The sequence below is a fragment of the Bufo bufo genome, chromosome 2 (assembly GCF_905171765.1).
Source record: "Bufo bufo chromosome 2, aBufBuf1.1, whole genome shotgun sequence".
Classification (NCBI taxonomy): domain Eukaryota; kingdom Metazoa; phylum Chordata; class Amphibia; order Anura; family Bufonidae; genus Bufo; species Bufo bufo.
The window spans coordinates 454,132,834-454,154,953 of record NC_053390.1 but is presented as its reverse complement, the minus strand read 5'-3'; the positions used below and the strand labels follow the sequence as shown (position 1 = coordinate 454,154,953).

Here is a 22,120-nt window from a genome sequence, read left to right as displayed (position 1 = left end):
TATCCCAAGTTAGCGGAACGGGAGACTTTGTGAGAAAAAAAAAAAAAAACAATTTCCGCTAACTTGTGCCAAAAAAAAAAAAATTCTATGAACTCGCCATGCCCCTCACAGAATACCTTGGGGTGTCTTCTTTCCAAAATGGGGTCACTTGTGGGGTATTTATACTGCCCTGGCATTTTAGGGGCCCTAAAGTGTGAGAAGAAGTCTGGAATCCAAATGTCTGAAAATGCCCTCCTAAAAGGTACTCATTGGAATTTGGGCCCCTTTGCGCACCTAGGCTGCAAAAAAGTGTCACACATGTGGTATCGCCGTACTCAGGAGAAGTTGGGCAATGTGTTTTGGGGTGTCTTTTTACATATACCCATGCTGGGTGAGAGAAATCTCTCTCTAAAATGACAACTTTGTATAAACAAATGGGAAAAGTTGACTTTTACAGAGATATTTCTCTCACCCAGCATGGGTATATGTAAAAATACACCCCAAAACACATTGCCCTACTTCTTCTGAGTACGGCGATACCACATGTGTCACACTTTTTTGCAGCCTAGGTGCGCAAAGGGGCCCAAATTCCAAAGAGTATTTTTTACGCATTTGGATTCCAGACTTCTTCTCACGCTTTAGGGCCCCTAAAATGCAAGGGCAGTATAAATACCCCACAAGTGACCCCATTTTGGAAAGAAGATACACCAAGGTATTCCGTGAGGGGTAGGGTGAGTTCATGTAAAATTTTATTTTTTGTCACAAGTTAGTGGAATATGAGACTTTGTAAGAAAAAATAAGAATAATTAAATCATTTTCCACTAACTTGTGACAAAAAATAAAAACTTCCATGAACTCACTATGCCCATCAGCGAATACCTTAGGGTGTCTACTTTCCGAAATGGGGTCATTTGTGGGGTGTTTCTACTGTCTGGGCATTGTAGAACCTCAGGAAACATGACAAGTCAGAGCTGCTTCAAAATGCGGAAATTCACATTTTTGTACCATAGTTTGTAAACGCTATAATTTTTGCGCAAACCAATAAATATACACTTATTGCATTTTTTTATCAAAGACATGTAGAACAATAAATTTAGAGAAAAATTTATATAGAAATGTAGTTTTATTTGAAAAATTTTACAACTGAAAGTGAAAAATGTCATTTTTTGCAAAAATTTCGGTCAATTTCGATTAATAACAAAAAAAGTAAAAAGTAAAGAAAGTAAAAAAACTTAAAGGGCTTCTGTCACCCCACTAAACAGTTTTTTTTTTTTTTTTTGGTTAGTTATAATCCCTATACTGCGATTTTTTTCATACATACTGTAATTAATCATTTCGGTTCAGTAGATTATGTTAAAAACGTATTTTTAAAATATGCAAATTACCTTGCTACCAGCAAGTAGGGCGGCTACTTGCTGGTAGCAGGGTAATTTGCATATTTTAAAAATACGTTTTTAACATAATCTACTGAACCGAAATGATTAATTACAGTATGTATGAAAAAATCGCAGTATAGGGATTATAACTAACCAAAAAAAAAAAAACAGTTTAGTGGGGTGACAGAAGCCCTTTAATTTTTTCATGTAGCCATAGTTTTGGCAGGATGAATCTTATGTTTTTAAACAGTACATATAAACAATTGATTTATAAGGCATAAAGACAGGTTATCGTGGTAAGGCAATTCATTTAAGGGTACATTTACATTTACATAGTACTGTACTTCAAAGTGTGTATTAGGCTACGTCAGTGCTTCTCAAATAGTGGGGCGCGCCCCCCAGGGGGGGGGCTCGTTCAGGGCCTGGAGCTGGGGGCCGGCAATAGCGGTGGGGCGGTGCGGTCACTGTACTATAGCCCCGCCCCACCGCTCCCTCCGGTATACTAATATATGGGTAAAATTAATAATGATTCTATTCATTAGGCCCCCTCTGTAGTAGAACATTCAATATATCCATCCTACTCACAGGGCTGTTATCGTAATCCAGGCCGGCCGGGCAGACGAGCGTCAGCGTCACTGACTGACGTCACATGCCTGCCCGGCCTACTTTATGAATGAAGCAGGCGGCGCAGGCACGTGACGTCAGTCAGTGACGCTGACGCTCGTCTGCCCGGCCGGCCTGGATTACGATAACAGCCCTGTGAGTAGGATGGATATATTGAATGTTCTACTACAGAGGGGGCCTCATGAATAGAATCATTATTAATTTTACACATTCTATAACTGTACTGGAACGGCAATGGGGGGGTCTGTGGATGGCACTGTTATGGGGTGGGGGGGGGTCTGTGGATGGCACTGTTATGGGCTGGGGGGGGGGCACTGTGAATGGCACTGTTATGGGGTGGGGGGTCTGTGGATGGCACATATATAACAGTGCCAGCCACAGATCGCCCCCATAAGTGTCCGTCATCCACAGATCCCCCCATAAGTGTCCGTCATCCACAGATCCCCCTATAAGTGTCCGTCATCCACAGATCCCCCCATAAGTGTGTGTCCGTCATCCACAAATCCCCCCCATAAGTGTCCGTCATCCACAGATCCCCCCATAAGTGTGTGTCCGTCATCCACAGATCCCCCCATAAGTGTGTGTCCGTCATCCACAGATCCCCCCATAAGTGTGTGTCCGTCATCCACAGATCCCCCCATAAGTGTGTGTCCGTCATCCACAGATCCCCCTATAAGTGTGTGTCCGTCATCCACAGATCCCCCCATAAGTGTGTGTCCGTCATCCACAGATCCCCCCATAAGTGTGTGTCCGTCATCCACAGATCCCCCCATAAGTGTGTGTCCGTCATCCACAGATCCCCCCCATAAGTGTCCGTCATCCACAGATCCCCCCCATAAGTGTCCGTGATCCACAGATCCCCCCCATAAGTGTCCGTCATCCACAGATCCCCCCCATAAGTGTCCGTCATCCACAGATCCCCCCCATAAGTGCCCGTCCTCCACAGATCCCCCCATAAGTGTCCGTCATCCACAGATCCCCACCATAAGTGTCCGTCATCCACAGATCCCCCCATAAGTGTCCGTCATCCACAAGTGGCGTCCCACGCGGCGTCGGTTGCCTAGCAACTCTACGGCTGGAGAGAGGGAGCCCCCGGCCCCCGACAAATGATACTATTTACAGTCGCGCGGGGGGCGCAAAATGTTTTCTTCTTCCTGGGGGGCGGCATGACAGAAAATAATTGAGAAGCACTGGGCTACGTCCACATCTCTGTGACACATCCCGTTTTTATAAAGCAGCACTAAATAGTGCAGCTTACTTCTCTGTTTTGTCCAGTAAAATGTTGGGCCCCCCTAATGGGGTCTGTTGTATGACAGATCTGTGGCTGCATTGTTTTTTGTTCCTAGAACAGGAAAACCGAAGAAAAACACAGAATTTAACGTAGCCTAACATGTTTTTTGTTGCAGTTGCCATAGCAACTTTGAATAGAAAATTATTGCTAGGACTGTGAATGGGAAATGTTAATATTCTAAATGACAGCAAGAGCTACATGTAAATGTATGTATTTTTTCTTGTGTTGCGGGAACGGTGCTGCTACCCACCACCACATGTGAATAAACCATTGGGATTGTTAACATGCCTCCTTGTGTTCATTGTCACTGTCCCTCAGACAAAAAAAAAAAAGATGATCCACATATGGACAGGTCAGTGATATAGGAATCATAAAGTGATCACATACTTTTTGGTGGTTTATTTTGGCAAAAGTATTTCTCTCTCTCTTTATTAAACCTGTACACAAAGGGGCAGGTTTGAGATGTCCACATTGCAGCAAGAAAAAGGGTTTTTTTAGAACAGGATCTGTTGTGACAGTCCAGCGAAATGTTCCGAATAAATGTGCTCCCCGTAGAAACTGCACCTTGCTTTGGGTGAAGCAGTTCAAAACCACTGGCTGTTCATGTCATGGGAAAAGGAGACTTCAGAAGAGATGGTGAACAGGATTCAAGCCGTGCATGAGCACAGTCCTAGAAAGTCGACCGGGCTGACTAGTATGGAACTACAAGTGTCACAAACCATTGTATGGCATATAAAAACAGCTGAATTGTTAGCCATACCGATTACAAGTTCTTCACGAGCTGAAAACGGACGAAAAAACTGAAACCATGTGACATTTGCACTGACTTGCAGTGCTGATTGGAAAAGGACAAATTTTTTGACAGACTACTGTTAAAGCGATGAGGCTACCGTTCACCTCAGTGGGAAAGTTGATCGCCACAATGTTAAGGCCCCTTTGTACTCCCTGAACGTCAGGCAGATCATCGCTAACAAGCTTTCGTAGGAATACTCGTTAGCGATAATCTGCTGGTGTAATTGGATCTTTTATGCGGTCACCTAAATAGTTTGCCAGCAGCATAACAGCCTCTGGTGCCAGCAATTAATGATTCTGTATGAGGACTAGCAATGGCCTTAGTGATTGCTTCTCCCCATACTGTGTATACTGCAGTATGTAAATACAGCACTCTCCTTCACTGACGAGCAGGCGATTGTCAGAAAGGAATGCTCCCTTCCCGACAATTGTCTGCTCAATTGAGCAGTGTAAAGTGGCCTTTAGAATATGGGATTCAGAAAACCCACGTGCCCTTATTGAGTGCATGAGCGACTCACCCAAAGTAAAAACATGTTCTGTGCAATGAGCAGGAGCAGTCTATGGCCACTTTTTTTGCTGAGGATACAGTTACTGGCCACTCCTACCGGTTAGGTAACGGCTTGTGCCACAGATAGAGGAAGATCTGCCATACGTAGTCAATCAGCAGGATGGTGCTCCTTCTCATTTCCAGTTCGATGTTCACAGATACCTGAATGAAACTGAACCAGAACATGGGATCAGCTGCCCAGAATAACAAATTCATCATTGTTGCGCTGGCCTCCAGATCTAACACCCTGCAACTTCTTTCTATGGAGCTACATAAAGAACTCAATGTATCTGCCCAGCCACAGGATCTGAACAACCCGAGATAAGTCCATATCTGAGGATATGCTGGCATGCATCTGGACTACCGCCTGGACATCTACCGTGTCATCAGTGGAGCTCACATTGAGCATTTAAAGTACGTAGATAAAATTTGGATAATGTGTCTTTTCAAATAAATAATATTATGTTTTCTCAGTTATGAATGCTGAGGCTATAATTTTGCACCATTCTTCTTGGCTCACCTTGTCTGTGTGTGTGTGTATAACATATATATATATAGGAAGAGAAATCAAGGCAGCACTCCCGGTAGTCAGGTATGGGTGCCAGCGGCAAGAAACACCTTACCAAGGTCTACAATGTAGGATAAAGAAAGACACCGCAGCACGTCCGTTTGGTGAAATAAGTGGGACCCTTTATTCACCTGTGCGACGTTTCGGTCCGCTTACTGGGACCATTCTCAAGCAATATATACACTGCGTGCAGAATTATTAGGCAAATGAGTATTTTGACCACATCATCCTCTTTATGCATGTTGTCTTACTCCAAGCTGTATAGGCTCGAAAGCCTACTACCAATTAAGCATATTAGGTGATGTGCATCTCTGTAATGAGAAGGGGTGTGGTCTATTCAAATTAGTCAACAGGGTCGCAAGAAGCGTGTGGAAAAACCAAGGCGCAAAATAACTGCCCATGAACTGAGAAAAGTCAAGCGTGCAGCTGCCAAGATGCCACTTGCCACCAGTTTGGCCATATTTCAGAGCTGCAACATCACTGGAGTGCCCAAAAGCACAAGGTGTGCAATACTCAGAGACATGGCCAAGGTAAGAAAGGCTGAAAGACGACCACCACTGAACAAGACACACAAGCTGAAACGTCAAGACTGGGCCAAGAAATATCTCAAGACTGATTTTTCTAAGGTTTTATGGACTGGTGAAATGAGAGTGAGTCTTAAAGGCCAGATGGATGGGCCCGTGGCTGGATTGGTAAAGGGCAGAGAGCTCCAGTCCAACTCAGACGCCAGCAAGGTGGAGGTGGAGTACTGGTTTGGGCTGGTATCATCAAAGATGAGCTTGTGGGGCCTTTTCGGGTTGAGGATGGAGTCAAGCTCAACTCCCAGTCCTACTGCCAGTTTCTGGAAGACACCTTCTTCAAGCAGTGGTACAGGAAGAAGTCTGCATCCTTCAAGAAAAACATGATTTTCATGCAGGACAATGCTCCATCACACGCGTCCAAGTACTCCACAGCGTGGCTGGCAAGAAAGGGTATAAAAGAAGAAAATCTAATGACATGGCCTCCTTGTTCACCTGATCTGAACCCCATTGAGAACCTGTGGTCCATCATCAAATGTGAGATTTACAAGGAGGGAAAACAGTACACCTCTCTGAACAGTGTCTGGGAGGCTGTGGTTGCTGCTGCACGCAATGTTGATGGTGAACAGATCAAAACACTGATAGAATCCATGGATGGCAGGCTTTTGAGTGTCCTTGCAAAGAAAGGTGGCTATATTGGTCACTGATTTGTTTTTGAATGTCAGAAATGTATATTTGTGAATGTTGAGATGTTATATTGGTTTCACTGGTAAAAATAAATAATTGAAATGGGTATATATTTGTTTTTTGTTAAGTTGCCTAATAATTATGCACAGTAATAGTCACCTGCACACACAGATATCCCCCTAAAATAGCTAAAACTAAAAACAAACTAAAAACTACTTCCAAAAATATTCAGCTTTGATATTAATGAGTTTTTTGGGTTCATTGAGAACATGGTTGTTGTTCAATAATAAAATTAATCCTCAAAAATACAACTTGCCTAATAATTCTGCACTCCCTGTATATATATGCACCTCTATGCAGCATACCAAAAATTGCTCCATTGTATAGCGGCTGTGCTTGGTACCACAGCCCAGGCCCATTAACTTGAATGGAGCTGAGCTGTGCCTAGGCCAAGTGAGCAATAAACGTTATGTCACTGTCCTAGAAAGAGGCCATTGTGCTCTTCACACAGCTAATTGATGGAGGTGCTGGGAGTCAGACCTCCACCCATTAGATATTGATGACATGAAGATAGGCAGTCAATACTAAACTCCTGGGAAACTTCTTTATCCACCACTTCTCCACATCCTGAACTAGAAATAATACAACATTATGAGATGGTGTACACAGTCACGACACTTTGAATTTCATAAATTGCAATATTTATTTTTACATTTCATACATAGAATAAACTAAAATGGCATTTCATCTACTCATAGAAAGAAAGCTTGAAATGTAGATACTGAGATGCAAAGCTCCTGTTTTGTGCTAACATTACAAGTGAAACCTTTTCCACCTTCCTTCGGCATCAGATACCCTTTAATGCCCATAACAAGAGTTAAAGCAATGGCCTATAGGGAACTATATTTGCAGATTGAAAGGAGATGGCTCATACACTCTATGTTCTCTCTCACCATGATGGGCGTGATTTATGTGTTTATAAACTAGGACATGACCTTGACTCTTCAAAGTTAGAACATAAATGTTTCTACAAGTGTTAACATAAATTCTAAAATATTGGCACATGGGATACCTATATCTGTGACACAAAAGAGCAACAAAAAATATTTCAGATATATAAAGTCCAGCACTCCTCCAGCTTCTCAGCTGTTCTCCTTCATTGTTGTTGACAGTAAATAACTTTAATTTGGCAGTATAAAAAGATTTACTGACATTACTTCTGCTGTTCCTCAGAGAAAACATTTTTTTCAGCCACAGTATTTTTTTTTTGTTTCCATAGTGTTTAAGCTGTTACAACATATTTGTAGACACATGCAGCCTGTATTGAGATTAAGGCTTTGCACAAAGCATTTTTAGGTTTTCTGTTGGGTGTGATTGTAATTAGCATGAATAAGACAATCAAGGCAACAGGTATTATAGCATGGCTGCAGCGTTGGCTTCCGTGTGCGATTTGCTGTGTAATAAATATATATACTATATATAAATGAATTGTGGTAGATTTCTTTTCTTGGACAGCAAAGTCTCAATAATAAGTCTTTCAATGGGGTGGCTGGAGCAGTGTTATTGCCCTTTAGAACATTTATGCAGGCTTATCAGTATCTATAAAGTGCCAAAAGACATCCCATCACAAGTCTTTAATGCAACCACCTCCAGGAAGTGGTGGCATGTAAAGTATGTGATGCATCTCATTTTCAAGGTGCACTGATTTTGAGGGTTGGCTGCAATGAGGAAACAAGGAACCCAGACATCAAGTCTTGCACATCTGATCAAAATCAACTGATCTTTACAGTCGTTATCCAGAGCACTCAAACCAGACTAGCATATTGCCACCAATCACTCACTGGTTACCTTACCTGCTGCTTCCTCTATGACTGTCACAATAGGACTTGGCACATAATTAAATGGAGTAATTCTGGCAGCCCTGCTGGGAGAACTATGCCTGCTTGTTGGTAGGTTTACTACACCTAAGGCTACTTTCCCTGATTCAGGCATTACTGTGGAAGCACCAGGTCTGTTTCTGCTTTCTATTGTGGGTGAGGTGCTGGAATTTGTCTTGTTTATAGCAAAATCTTCTGTCTGGACTACTGCATCACTTGTTTTTCTGCGCGGCTCATTAGACTCTTCTGAAAGAGGCAAAGCACATGCAGGCAGAGTGCTTCTCAAAATGTGAGGAATATCTTCATCTCTTATCCGTCTCCAAGTTGCCCTGCCTGACCCACAAGGGCTGTCAATTCTTGGAATTCTTGTACCTTCACTTTTTGATGTGCCCTGGCCTGCCCTACCTTGTACACGTGACCATGGAAGGTTTATGTGAGGAGAGGAAGAGTACCTTTTGAAAGGTTCAGGTGGAGGTGGTATATTTTTGACAGGTAACCGTGATGGACTTTCAGAACTCGTCCTTCGCAGGGGTCGGTTTGGCACTGAGGTAACTTTTGAAGACTTGAGCACTTTTAGCTCCTCACACCGCGAGGAGCAGAGAAAAACAGCAGGTAAAGCTGCATTGTTTCTGGGAGCAGCTCTGTGCTGTCTTTGAGATGCAGAGATGTCAGAATGCTGACGTCTTATACCCACTGCAGATTCCTTTATGAAGGTAACCTGACGCAGGATTCCTGATTTCTCTGACTCACTGTTTCGTACCTGGTTAAGACGACTGCCCTGAGCAGTGGGTCTTTTGATAGGACTCTGTCGAGGACTTTCAGCAACAGATTCTATAGCCAAAGGTGAAGGACCAGGTGGAACACGAGGACTTGGCTTTTTCATATAAGGAATTCGTACAGGTGACTTTTGCGTTTTATTGCCAGGAACCTGAGAGTTCCTTACCCCATTTGACTTTGGAGATGGTGGAGTTACTGGAGATTGTGCTTTCCTCGATGGGGTGGAATTTCTGGAGGAGCTACAAGAAGGAGCAGCATTGATTCGAGCTGGAGGTGTAGCACTTCTCTTTGGTAAAGTCATTTCAAATCCAATATCTCCAGATTTCTCTAAGCGATGAAGACTTCTGGAACGCATACTGTTAGTGGCTTTTGTGACATCCTGAGGTGAATTATTCTGGTGTGATTGCTTGGTTGGTGATATTTTTTCTTGTCCAGGCATGTAGATTACTGTCCTTCCTCGGTAGACCATGGGGATATTAGAAGATGATTTTTGGCTGGGATTAACTACTTTTCTCCCTTTATTATTCCTTGATCCCTCACTACTGCTAGATATTTGACTTGATCCAGAGAGTTTTGAGCGTAGAGATCTATCTGTGTTTTGTTTATGCTGGCCAAATGCAGGTTTCTGGGATAGTACAGTAGGGCTAAACATAAGTGAGTCTGAAGAAGGACCTCCAGAAACTGTTGAGGATTCCCTGGAGATAGAAGCAGCTGCTTGATTTATCCAGCTGACTATGGAGTTAGCACCTTCCTTGATTGCTTCCCAGTCCACACTGTCTAGATCCGACATATCTTCATCTTTTGCTCTTTCTTTAGTGATATGCTGAGTTTCCTCTTTGTTCTCATTATTCTTCTGGTTGTGTTTCCTTTTGCGAGCTGACAATCGTCTCCTTCTAGGCATCATTGAACTTGTCCATTTTTCTTCATCTGATGTATGGTTTGGTGAGGAACCCCGCTTCCCAACATGCTTACTGGATTTCCTTACTTGTAACCTTGAAGACTGTTTAATAGGTTTATCAATAATTTCTTGGGCATACACAGGTTCACTGTCACTAAGAGAGCTCATGGAGGAGCTTAGAGAATAGCAAGGCATTGGTTCATCCTCAATCAAATTACTAAACTTAGCAGTAGGTTGACCTGTTTTATCAGTACGAATAGATTGTTTATATTCTTGAGTTTCAGGGTACTGGCAATGCTTTCGTGAAGATTTTGATGCTTCAATTTTTCTCCTTGGAGAATTTTTGCTTGAATTTTCAATATCAATATCATCTTCATAGAAACAGTAAACCGCTTCCTCTGTAGGTGTAGTGTGACAAAATGACTGGAAAGCAAAGTTTTCTTGAGTATTTTCTCCTTGTTTTATGTCAAGTCTTGTTGGATGACTAGAACAACTGGTATCTCTTTCAGTACAATTAGAAGGAAGCTTGTGAAGTGCATCAAGGCTTCTGCCTACATTTGTTTTTTGGTGCATTTTCAATGTAAAACTTGCATTTAAATGTCTGTTTGATTTACTAGTCATTTTAGATGAACCAGCACAGAACACATTTTTATTTTCTTCTGTAAATGTTTCATTTTCAAGGGAAAAATTTCTTCTTCCATCTCTATGATGATGACTATCTAACATAGTTCCATAATGTCTAATTTCCATTCGGCTTTTTGGCCTTTCTCTCTGGTCTTGACTTTCTTTAAAAGAGTACTGAAGAGTTTCATCACTAAGAGAAGCAGCACTAGAGAAGTTTACAGGGGTTCCCTCTGCTGAATCTGTGAAAGAAGAATCATCATTAATAAAATCTTTTTTAGAATGGTAGGTTTTGTTTACTGCAAGCTGTGTATGAGCTGGAACTAACATGTACACCGGTAGCTGGACAGGCTTTTTGGTCTGAGAGTTCACAATGTGTCCAGAAAGAACTGATGTTTTCATTTTACACAACCTGGGAGGCATTGCTGAGTTGATGCATTCTTTTAAAATGTCGATATCATCATCTGAAACAAGTTCCATTTCAGATTTTTTCATAAACCCTAGAAGTCGCTCTTCACGACTATCTCCCTGTTTATCATGAGCTACAAAGTTCAAGCTGTTTTTCTCAGGAAATGGCGGAATAAGTTTGAGCTCAACATCTTTTTGAATATAATGTTCATGCAAGGGCAATGCACTTAGACTAGATGCACATGAAAAGTTTTCTGTTGGCTTTTCCACAGTAAAGTAAATCATTGAGTCAATATCTTTTGGAATCTGGAATCTCTCTTTGAAATCTGTTATCTCCATGAATTTTTTCACATTATTTTCCCACTGAATGTTAAACTGACTGGCTTCCTTTTCAAGGTGGTTACTGGGATCAAAGATTGGTGTTTTGCTTCTGCTTGGTGGCATTGTCTGTCCAGGGCTGTCTGGCAATTCACTGGGACTAATTGTACCACTGATCATTTCACTACATGGGTCACTTTGAATAGAACTAGCAATAGAGGGGCTCTCAAAACTACCTAAAGAACTGACGGAACTACAGCGGCTCATCACTAATGGTGTCTCCTGGATGTAGTTTTCTGAGGAGCTAGATGGAGTCCTATCTTCATTCCTAGATGGTGAGACATCATGGAGGAAATGCTTCTCTGGTTTTGTCAGAGGAATAGCAATGGGCTGGGAGACATTGAGTGTATTTCCACCTTTCTCGACTCCTTTATACCTGTCTGGTTTCCTCTTATCACCACCAGTGCAGCCATCTTCTTCAAGAATTTCCAAGGAAGAGTCACTATCTATGTCATTTTCACTGCGGCTTGGTCCATCCAGAAGGTTGTCCCCAGAAGAAAGAGAGGAAAGGGAACTACATCGGGAGAAACATATTGGAGTACCTTCTACTGCATACTTTTGCAGTGATTCCTGCTCTCCAGTTGAGGAAGAATGAACAGAGGTCTTATCTAAAACCTTTGAAAGGGTATCCAAATTTTGTGATGGAAGCATCCATGCTTTCTTCTTTACAGTAAGAGCCTGCTGAAAAATGTTGACGGGTAATCCTGACCCATTCTTTGTTAAATTGTCCATACCTGAAATGTGCTTGTAAGACGGAGATAGCTTTATGGTATGCACCAATGTCTCTCCTGAAAGTTTGTTACTGGAATCATCTACTACTGGTTGATCGTTTTTTTCAATGCTGTCCATATGTTTGAGCCCAGCAAAAGATGTTTTTCTTATTTTCAGATCATGGAGTTCATTTGGATCTTCTCTGGACTGCCCATGTTTTACCTGACTTTCATTGGGATCCTTTTTCTCTGGTTTAATAACCAGTACACTTTTTAGATCAAGACGACTTGGCCTTTTCTGATACCTTTGTAGCTCTTCCTTATAATCCAGTAAAGCAGCTCTGCTACATGGTCTTATATGTTCTTTTGGACAGTATCCATCACTTGTGCTACCACTATTTAGACTGTCATTAGAGAGGCTAGTGTAAGTTGTTTTTAGGCGCAAAAGTGCTTGAGCTCGACTTAAATTATCTCTTCTCATCATTCCACTATTGTCAGAAAGTCTGCAAGGAGAACAGGACTGAGCTCTGCCCTCGTGTAACTCATCTAAACCACAGGGCCAGTCAATACAATGGTCCTCAGAACTAAGACTGAAGCTATCATCAGAGGATGTGTGCATTGTGGAAATGTCTTCCACCAGTCTTTCTATTTTTGCTGCAGTGCAAGTTGCCAATTTCTCAGCAAGGATCTCATCTTCAGTTTTGTTTACCTCATGCTTATTGTTATCTATCTTTTCAGATTCTAAACCTTTTCTCAGTGAGGCAGTCTTTGGCACAGTCTGACCCTGGGTGATGGAGGAGTTAAAGTACATTGAAAGTACAGAAGAATTTCCTGTATCAGCACTGATGGATGTGTTTGGAATCTCATCATCATCAAAGCAGCCAGAATCAGATGCATAATCTTTTACCAGATTTTCTATGTGCCTTAAAGGTCCCTTGACTGTCTGAGATTTTAGCCCTTGTTTATCTATAGAGTCAAAAGTTTCAGCTAAGTGCTTTGCATCAAGCTCAGCTTCTAGAGCTTTTTGTTTTCTCATGTAGAGGGATGGCATGCAGGACCCTGGAGAGATAACAGAAGCATCCTTGTACTTCAATGGTCTGTGTGCCAACAAGTTTCTCAGGGCAGCTGCACTACCCATGGCAATCATCTTGTGCTTAGAATGGATAAGATTACGCAGCATACTAACACCTCCCAAATCCCAAAGTAGTTCCTGGTCTTGTGGACATCTAGCAGACAGATTCCACAAAGTCCCACAAGCGTTGCTAACAATGGTCAAGCTGTGGGATTTGAGATGTTGTAGAAGAGTCTGAAGACAATTGTGATCACGCAGGATCTGCCTGTAAAACCAAATAAAAAAATTAAAATTAAAAAAATTCTTGTTAGAAATTAACACTGATTAATTAAACCTAATGAAACTGCAATAGTAAAGGACGCTGTACTGTTTAGGCTTGGTTTCTACAGGGCAGCTGTGAACCCACGTGCCTATGGTGGCCATGATCGCACAAATTTGAAGGTATCTGTGTTAGGGCTCATGCACACAAACGTATTTTCTTTCCGTGTCCGTTCCGTTTTTTTACGGACCGTATGCGGAACCATTCACTTCAATGGGTCCACAAAAAAACGGAAGTTACTCTGTGTGCATTCCGTTTCCATTCCGCAAAAAAATTGATCATGTCCTATTATTGTCCGCATTATGGACAAGGATAGTACAGTTCTATGAAGGGCCAGCTGTTCTGTTCCGCAAAATACGGAATGCACACGGATGTCATCCGTATTTTTTGCGGACCGCAAAATACATCCGGTCGTGTGCATGAGCCCTTAGGCCTCTTTCACACGGCCGTTTTTTTTTTTCCGTTTTGCGGGCCGTTTTTTGCGGTCCGTATACGGTCCGTATACGGAACCATTGATTTCAATGGTTCCGCAAAAAAAACGGAATGTACTCCGTATGCATTCCGTTTCCGTATTTCCGTTTTTCCGTTCCGTTTTAACATAGAACATGTCCTATATTTGGCCGCAAATCACGTTCCGTGGCTCCATTAAAGTCTATGGGTCCGCAAAAAAACGGAATGCATACGGAAGTGCATCCGTATGTCTTCCGTATCCGTTCCGTTTTTTGCGGATCCATCTATTGAAAATGTTATGCCCAGCCCAATTTTTTCTATGAAATTACTGTATACTGTATTTGCCATACGGAAAAACGGAACGGAAAAACGGAACGGAAACGCAAACACAACGGAAACAAAAAACGTAACAACGGATCCGTTTAAAACGGACCGCAAAACACTGAAAAAGACATACTGTCGTGTGAAAGAGGCCTTAACCTGTGGATTTGTGCAGCCACTGACCACCACAGGTGGGCGAGATTGCAGTCACCACATGGGAGCACAGGATTATAGTTATGATTCTTGCCATCATGGCTGATGGTAAATGACTTGTCATTGTCAATAAACAACATAGATAAATCTAAATGTAGGACAGGTCTAAATGTAACGCAGCTTCCTTGCTCGCTTAGATTTAGACCATTTTCTATGCCTAAAACAGGAGTAGAAAATGATGAATGATACAGGCCTGTCCCTGACCATGCTACGCCCACTTTTTTAGACATACGTGTCTGTATAGTAAATGACCCCCTTAATGTTGAAATGGTTAATGCATGGTGGTAACTACCAGGTTAGTATAGGCACAGCAACTGCTATGGGGCCCACTAACTAAGGGGGCCCATTTCCACTCATAAATAAGGTGCACCTAGTGATAAAATGTTTATAAGGTGCTGTGCTGTGGAACATTTAATACAACCCCATTCTAAGTTTTACAATGGAGCCTCATGGTAACCTACTGTTTGTGTTATCCCTTCTGCTCGACACTGGTGACATCACTATATTATTCCTGTACTGTGACATCACTGTTTGTATAATTCCAGTATTGTAGCATCACTGCGTAGATTATTCCTGTACTGTGACATCACTGTGTGCATTATGCCAATATTGTGACATTACTGTGTGTGTGTATTATTCCACTATTATTTCATCACTGTGAACATTAGCCCTGCACTGTGACATCATTGTCTGCCTTAGCCTTGTGCCTATAAAATGTTGTCTTTTTTCCACATTTTCAAAATCTCTGCTTACTGGCAATGAATGGAAACACTCATTTATCTTTATTTAGAAGCTGAAAGGATGCCTCTGAATAAAAAAGAAAAAAGCTGCCATTCACTGACAGAAAACATCATAAAGTCACATTTTCAGTGTACAGTGATAATGCTTTATTTACAAAAAAAAAAAAAATTCAACCCCATAGTGACAAATAAAGGGTCTCAGGTTGGGCTGCATTGTTTTTACGGCAGCCCACTGTCCCATGAGAACCATTGACCTGGGCCGTTAAACTTTTTCGATGCAGTGGGCAATAGCGCCCATGGCATGTAAGTGGTTACAGAGATATAGCACTGATAGTAAAATACATTGCACTGCATGAACAGTGATCAAAAGATTGTCCCTTTGTGAGACTATTAAATCTTTAAAAAAAAGTTTGATTAAAAAAATTCCAAGTAAAAAAACACCATTATTTAATTGAAAAATTGCTTTTCAATGGAAAAAATTTCAAAACGTTTTACCAGTTTTTAGCAAAACTGGTGCAAAGGAAAACTGGCTTAGGAGAAATGAAAGGTAGACTGTGATTGGTTGCTATGGGAAACTAAGGACAGTTTTCCTTTGCTCCTGTTTTGATAACTCCCCCCCCCCCCATATGTATTTGGTGTCGCTCTAATCGTACTGACTCAGACAGTAAAGATATAATGTTATTTCTGTCAAAAAATGACAGCCGCAAAATGTATAATGTAAAAATTCAGTGGCAGTATTGCTGTTTTTTCCCATTCCGCTCCCAGCGAAAGTTGTCCCACAAAAAAAAAGCATAAGACTACATGGATGGAATAAAAATTATAGCTCTTAAAAGGTGATGATTAAAAATGTTAAAAAATTGCTTGGTCATTAAGGCTCAAAACTGGCTGGTCACTAAGGGGTTAAAGGAAATATCTTACCATGATTTTGGTCTATCTACAGTAATACATGAGTTGTACTGCAGATATGGAGTCCAGATCACTATTTTATAATTTTTTTTCCTACCACCCCTTATTACCCCGCTGTCATCTCTCAGAGCTGCATTGAAATACATTGTCAGGACTGCTGTGCATGTGAACATGAGTCCTCTCTATTATGTTAGAACAGAGTCCGGACTGTGTATTTCAGCACAGCTTTAAATGCTGACAACAGGATAAGGGCTCATGCACACGACCGTATGTATTCTGCGGATTGCAAAACATGGATCCGCAGAAAATTTTGACGACGTCCGTGTGACATCCATATTGCATTAGTTTTTTTTGCGGATCCATTATAACAATGCATGTATTTGTCCGTAGGACATGTTCTATCTGTTTTGCGGGGCTAGACATACGGATACGGACAGCACACGGAGTGCTGTCCGCATTTTTTGTGGGCCCATTGAAATGAATGGGTCCGCATCCAACCTTCAAAAAAAAATATGGAACCGAAACAGAAACAAAATCTGTTTGTGTGGATGAGCCCTAAGGCTGAGTTCACACATCAGTTATTGTGAGCCAAAACCAGGTGCAGGTCAAAAACACAGAACAGAAGCAAATCAAATCATTACACCTGATCTCTGAGTAGGCTTCACTACTGGTTATGGCTCACAATAGCTTATCAAAATAACTGACCAAATAACTGAAGTGTGAATGCAGCCTAAGGGTACATGCACATGAACGTATTTTGTTTCAGTGTCCTTTCCATTTTTTTGCGGATAGGATGCGGACCCTTTAGTTCAATGGGTCAGCAACAAATGCGGACAGCACACCGTGTGCTATCCGCATCCATATGTCGGTTCCGTAGCCCCGCAAAAAAAATAGAACATGTCCTATTCTTGTCCGTTTTAGGCATTGTTACAAAAAAAAAAAAAAAACGGATGGCATATGGATGTCATCAGTTTTTTTTTTTGCAGATCCGCAATTTGCGGACCGCAAAACACATACAGTCGTGTGCATGTAGCCTAACGGGTCAGTAGAAAAAAAGACAATCTGGACATCACTACTGAACCGCTACTAATGTATTAGTGCAGATTATAGTAAAGAATCATGGTGACAGATTCCATCACCTAAAACACAGCAGTGTGTCAAAATTGATTTCTTAGATGATTCATATATTTAAAAAATATTGGAACCCAGAGAAAGAGAGGAATATTAGAACATCCCACCTGTAATCATCACGTGTAGCAATTAGACTGGATACGTTCCTTAGGATACCTCCTCCACTCTCTATGATGGACAATGAGTTGCTCTGACACTTGTAAGTTAAGGTGCTCACCAGAAAACCAAGTGATCCCTCAACAGAACAGACAGATGCCTTGTTCTCAGTGCTATGGGCAGACAAATTCCACAAGGCGCTCAACACACTTTTCAATGTGGACTCCTAATAGGGCAAAAGTCAGCTGTAAATTACTGCGCCAAATATGATGCATAATACAAGTATCTCCTAGCCCACTTTATTACCTTATTGGCATGTAACGCACACTGCATTAAACTGACAACACTGCCTATTTCACGCAGTATCTTCTTACTGTTGATATCTGCTCGCCATGACAAATTCCTCAGGATACTTGATGCCACCTGGAGCAATTAAAATATACATGTACAATCTGCACGGAAGTTTTCCCGATGTATATTGAACAACTAACGTGTCAAGAATGTAGAATTTACCTGCTGAAGTTCTTCACTCTCAGAGGCCAAGTGAGCCACAATTGCCTGCATGCAGCCACGTCGGGAGCACAGGGTGGCCTGTGTGATAGAAAATATGTAGTCATAGCAGCTATTGTTATTACCCACTGAAGATTTCATGTATACTGACAGCTAATAATTAGGGTCTATACAGTTACCCTCTAGTTGTAACAATATACAATCAGAATTATATAATTAACAATGGTATAAATAACATTAGCAATATCTCCAGAATTGTACAACCACAATTCTAAAAAAAAAAAGGGGGTGATGTGTAATACGTAAACAAATTTAAGTCAAAACAGAATGCAATGATTTGAAATTGTATTCACAATAGATCATAGAAAACATATCAGATGTAGAAACTGAGACATTTTGCCATTTTCTGGAAAAAAAAAAACTAAAATTAAGAACTTGATGGCAGCAATGCATCTCAAAAAAGATGGGACAGGGTCGCATCTACCATTGTGTAGCATCCTCTCTTCTTCTAACAACACTCCGTAAACATCTGGGAACATCTTTTGTTGCCCCCGTCCCAACTTTTGAGAAAATGACATAATTTTTTCATGAAATGGTAAAATGTCTCACTTTCAACAATGTCTTCCACGATCTATTGTGAATGGAATATGGATCTATGAGATTAGCAAATCAATGCATTCAGTTTTTCTTTACATTTTACATAGCATCCCAACTTTTTTTGGAATTGGTATTGTATATCACAGATTTGCTGTCATGTCAGAATTAATGCCAAGTTATGCTCTTTTCCTTACTTTGTTAACAACATCTCCAAAAGTTAGATTAGTAAGTGCCATTCCTGCATAGCGACGCAGGGCTAAGCTTAGGGGATCATTGGTCATACGGTGCATCTGGTAGTCTACCTCTAGAAGCTCTGCAATTGCTTGCAGACCACCTAAAGAATGCAAGACAAAGGAAAACAAATTGCAATAAAATACAATGTATGAAGTTCCCAGTACATTCTCTCTATCATTTCTCCTAATGCAGAGGGCACCCATAGGAAAAATAAATGATCTAGGAAACTCCATTATCTTTGTAGCTGCTTACTATCTGAGATACCTGCTTCATGTCGGAAAATAATTTATATTTGAGGGCTATTAAGATAAAATTTGTTTAATATTAAATACCTACCTAGCTCATTCATTGCTCTGCGATATTCTTCATCAAATGATAATTTCATTATGGCACAGCTGGCTTGGCAGATCTGAGGTTCCACAGGCACTGGAGCTGTAAGAAAGACTTTATGTGACCTCTAGGATGTTTTTTTGTAACTTAAAGGGATTGGCCCAAAATAACAACTTATCACCTATCCAGAGGATTGGTGAGAAATATCTGATTAGTGGGGTCTAACCACTGGGATCCCCATCGGTCATGAGAACTGGAGTCTCGTCCCCCAATGCGACGGTCATGCACATATGCTGCAGCCTAATTCACCTGTATGGGACTGCTGTAGATAGCTGAGTACATCACTCAGCCATCTCCAGCAGTCCAATAGAGATAAATATAACACACATGTATGACTATCGCCCTATTCACTAAGGTCCTCTCTGGGACCCCTATTCTCATGGTCAGTGAGGGTTCTTGAATCGGAGTCAGACTGATCAGCTTATCACCTTATTATTCTGTTCCATTAAAATCTCTCAATACTTACCAAAATATGCTAAATACTTTCACGCAATGCAATGTAAATTATGGTATTGATTCATTATTTGGAGAGATTTACCACCACGGCCAGTATAGATATGGAATAGATATACATGTACCTGGACTACTGTCATATACACCATCCTTCTGCTCATGACTCAACATCCAATCCCAGCAGGTCTCTGTGTATGAACGTATCTGTTCCAGAATGTGGAGGACTCGCATCTCCTTCTTGGCTTGTGCCTCATCTGGTTGGGAGAAGATGACATTGTGGAGTGCTGCATTTGCTCGCATGCGAGCATCTTTGAAACTCTGTGACTCTAGTGTCCTTCCATCTCGTTCTGTTTCATGCAGTATCTGGATCAGCAGAGGGAGACATCCAGATCTACGCATCGCCTGACAACTGTCCTGTGAGCTGGACATAGCTAACAGAGTACGTGACATGTCATCTTTATCACGTGTGGCCAACATGGATAAAAGCCAGAACACTACCTCAACCTGCAAGGAAGAGTAGATGTCACATTACAATGCACACAGAAGTTTACTCATTTCAATATATGCATTTAATCTTCTACCTGAAAGGAGTTTGCTAAGCAAACAAAAAATATAGAAAATACCTACAGTATATGCAAGCAGAATGGTCACCAGGTAAAGCCACCATGGATCTGAAGTAATTATTTTCCATTTTCAACATCATGCCCAGCTTTGTGTTGCACCTTTGTTTTCATGCTTCTAGGGCTTGCAGTGGTAGAGATTACCATATAAAGGAATATTGTTCCAATAAATATCCCCTCTCACAAACATTGCTTCTATTTACAGCTGCATGCATGCCCCTCTATTACAAGATATGCATAATGCAGATCTGGTACTTGGAAACTTCTGTCTAGCAAAACCGAGTGTGGGACGAACCAAGGGGCAGTTTAGGTAAGAGGCATGTGATGTGTGACATACCATACTAGGGGGGAGATGGAAGATAACCACTTGTTCAGTGTGCAGGACTGGCAGCACTTACAGTACATTAGTATCTTACTGCATATAAACCATATGCACACAATTTTAATGTAGGTAAACCCCTTTAAAAATGTAATATGCCAGTCATTTTACTGTTACCTTATTTTCTGGTTGACCAGAGTTGTCCTCGGGTTGGGAGAAGTTCTCTGTCAAAACTTTCTCTGGAGGTTCATGATTTACACTGGGCTGTGAAAGATATTTATATAATATATTACATTGTACATGAATACTCTTTCCACACACATATGTAATGGCATGTAAGAACCATGGGGCTCTTCCATTTGATAGGCACAGCAACATTAACATAAGAAACAAAGCTAATGAGCATGTTATTTTTTGGGGGATGGGTCATCTTGTTGAGTAATTGTGGTGTGTAGAACAAACCAGCACAAGGATGGGAGACCATTTTAATGTTCTTCCATAGAGCTTTTTCCTTCATCTATTTCTTAGTGTGTATGCACACACTTAAAGGGAACCTCAAGTCATGTTGAACATACAGTCTGATCTGCAGGCAACATGTTATAGAGCTGAAGGAGCTGAACAGATTGATATATCGTTTTATGGAAAAAGATGCAGTACAACCTGTATTTTACTCTTCACTTTTTCTTTTTAGTAGTCCTACTTAGTGATTGACAGCTATCTCTACATGCTGAGTCATACAGGGAAGGCTGTCAATTACACACATTGGGAAACTGGGTGAACAGACACACCTATCATTTTTGCTATGGGGCTCTATGAGATCTGTATACACCCTTGGACATAACATAACACATAATGCTGCAGCAGTGCTTCTACCTCTGTAGGGTCTTCTCGGTTTGAAATTCTTTGTATTTCTTCTAGCTGCTGCTCAATCTGCTCTACACGGGATGCTCGAATCTGCCAGACAGAAATAAAAAAAAACATAGATAGAGATATGGATTATTTTATTCCCATGTTACGTTCAGACCGATTTTCAAACTACAATTTATAATTGTAATTATGGCTGTGTCCCTCACAGATGATGGTTCAAACGTTTTGGAAATGTACAAATGCACATACTGGCTGTAAGGTTTCAAATTTCATTGTGCCATATAAAATTATATAAATCCAATCATTTCACTAATTGTAAATATATCTGTTTTTCGGGAGGATAGCCACCTAGCACCACGCTATTAGATTTAGAGGGCTGCCTCTCTGCCATTGGGAAGAAGCGGGATCTAGCAAGAGTTTGAACGTACAACGAGATTTGGTGGGAGAGTCTCATGGCAGCGAGTACTTTCCTCTGTATTTTTTCTGGCAGAGATGGAGACAGACTCTTGCTCTGTGGCAGTGTCAATGTGTGAGGGCACATCTGCTAAGAGCACCCACTAAAGACTAAGGGGGCCGGCCGCTTCATCTTCTTCCTAGAGAATGAATATATATTTAAAAAGAAACAGATATTTTGTTTAACATTGATGTCCTGAGTTTGAGCAACAGCCTTCACACTCTGAGGTAATATCCCCTCAGAAAAAACTGACACCTCATTTGAGATACAATGAAAGGGCTCATGAAGGTGTTTTGCTTAAAGATGGACCATATTTGACTCATCTGAAGTAAAAGGGTTTGCTCAGCTTTTATTTTTCTTGCTGGTAAAAGCAGAAC

The 22,120-nt window shown here is 41.2% G+C and overlaps 1 protein-coding gene across 1 annotated transcript in view; it reads right to left on the bottom strand.

Annotated features, from left to right (window-relative positions):
- Positions 1-8,215: 8,215 nt before the first annotated feature.
- The window catches only part of APC2 (APC regulator of WNT signaling pathway 2), a gene marked incomplete at its 5' end in the record, with an annotated part of 88,687 nt that continues 74,782 nt past the window's right edge, over positions 8,216-22,120 (bottom strand). Inside the window, 9 exons of the mRNA XM_040419806.1 lie at positions 8,216-13,388; positions 17,311-17,525; positions 17,606-17,722; positions 17,813-17,890; positions 18,601-18,740; positions 18,977-19,066; positions 19,609-19,987; positions 20,600-20,686; positions 21,296-21,376. Coding sequence (XP_040275740.1) covers positions 8,216-13,388; positions 17,311-17,525; positions 17,606-17,722; positions 17,813-17,890; positions 18,601-18,740; positions 18,977-19,066; positions 19,609-19,987; positions 20,600-20,686; positions 21,296-21,376 — 6,360 coding nt within the window. The remainder of the gene's footprint in view (positions 13,389-17,310; positions 17,526-17,605; positions 17,723-17,812; positions 17,891-18,600; positions 18,741-18,976; positions 19,067-19,608; positions 19,988-20,599; positions 20,687-21,295; positions 21,377-22,120) is intronic.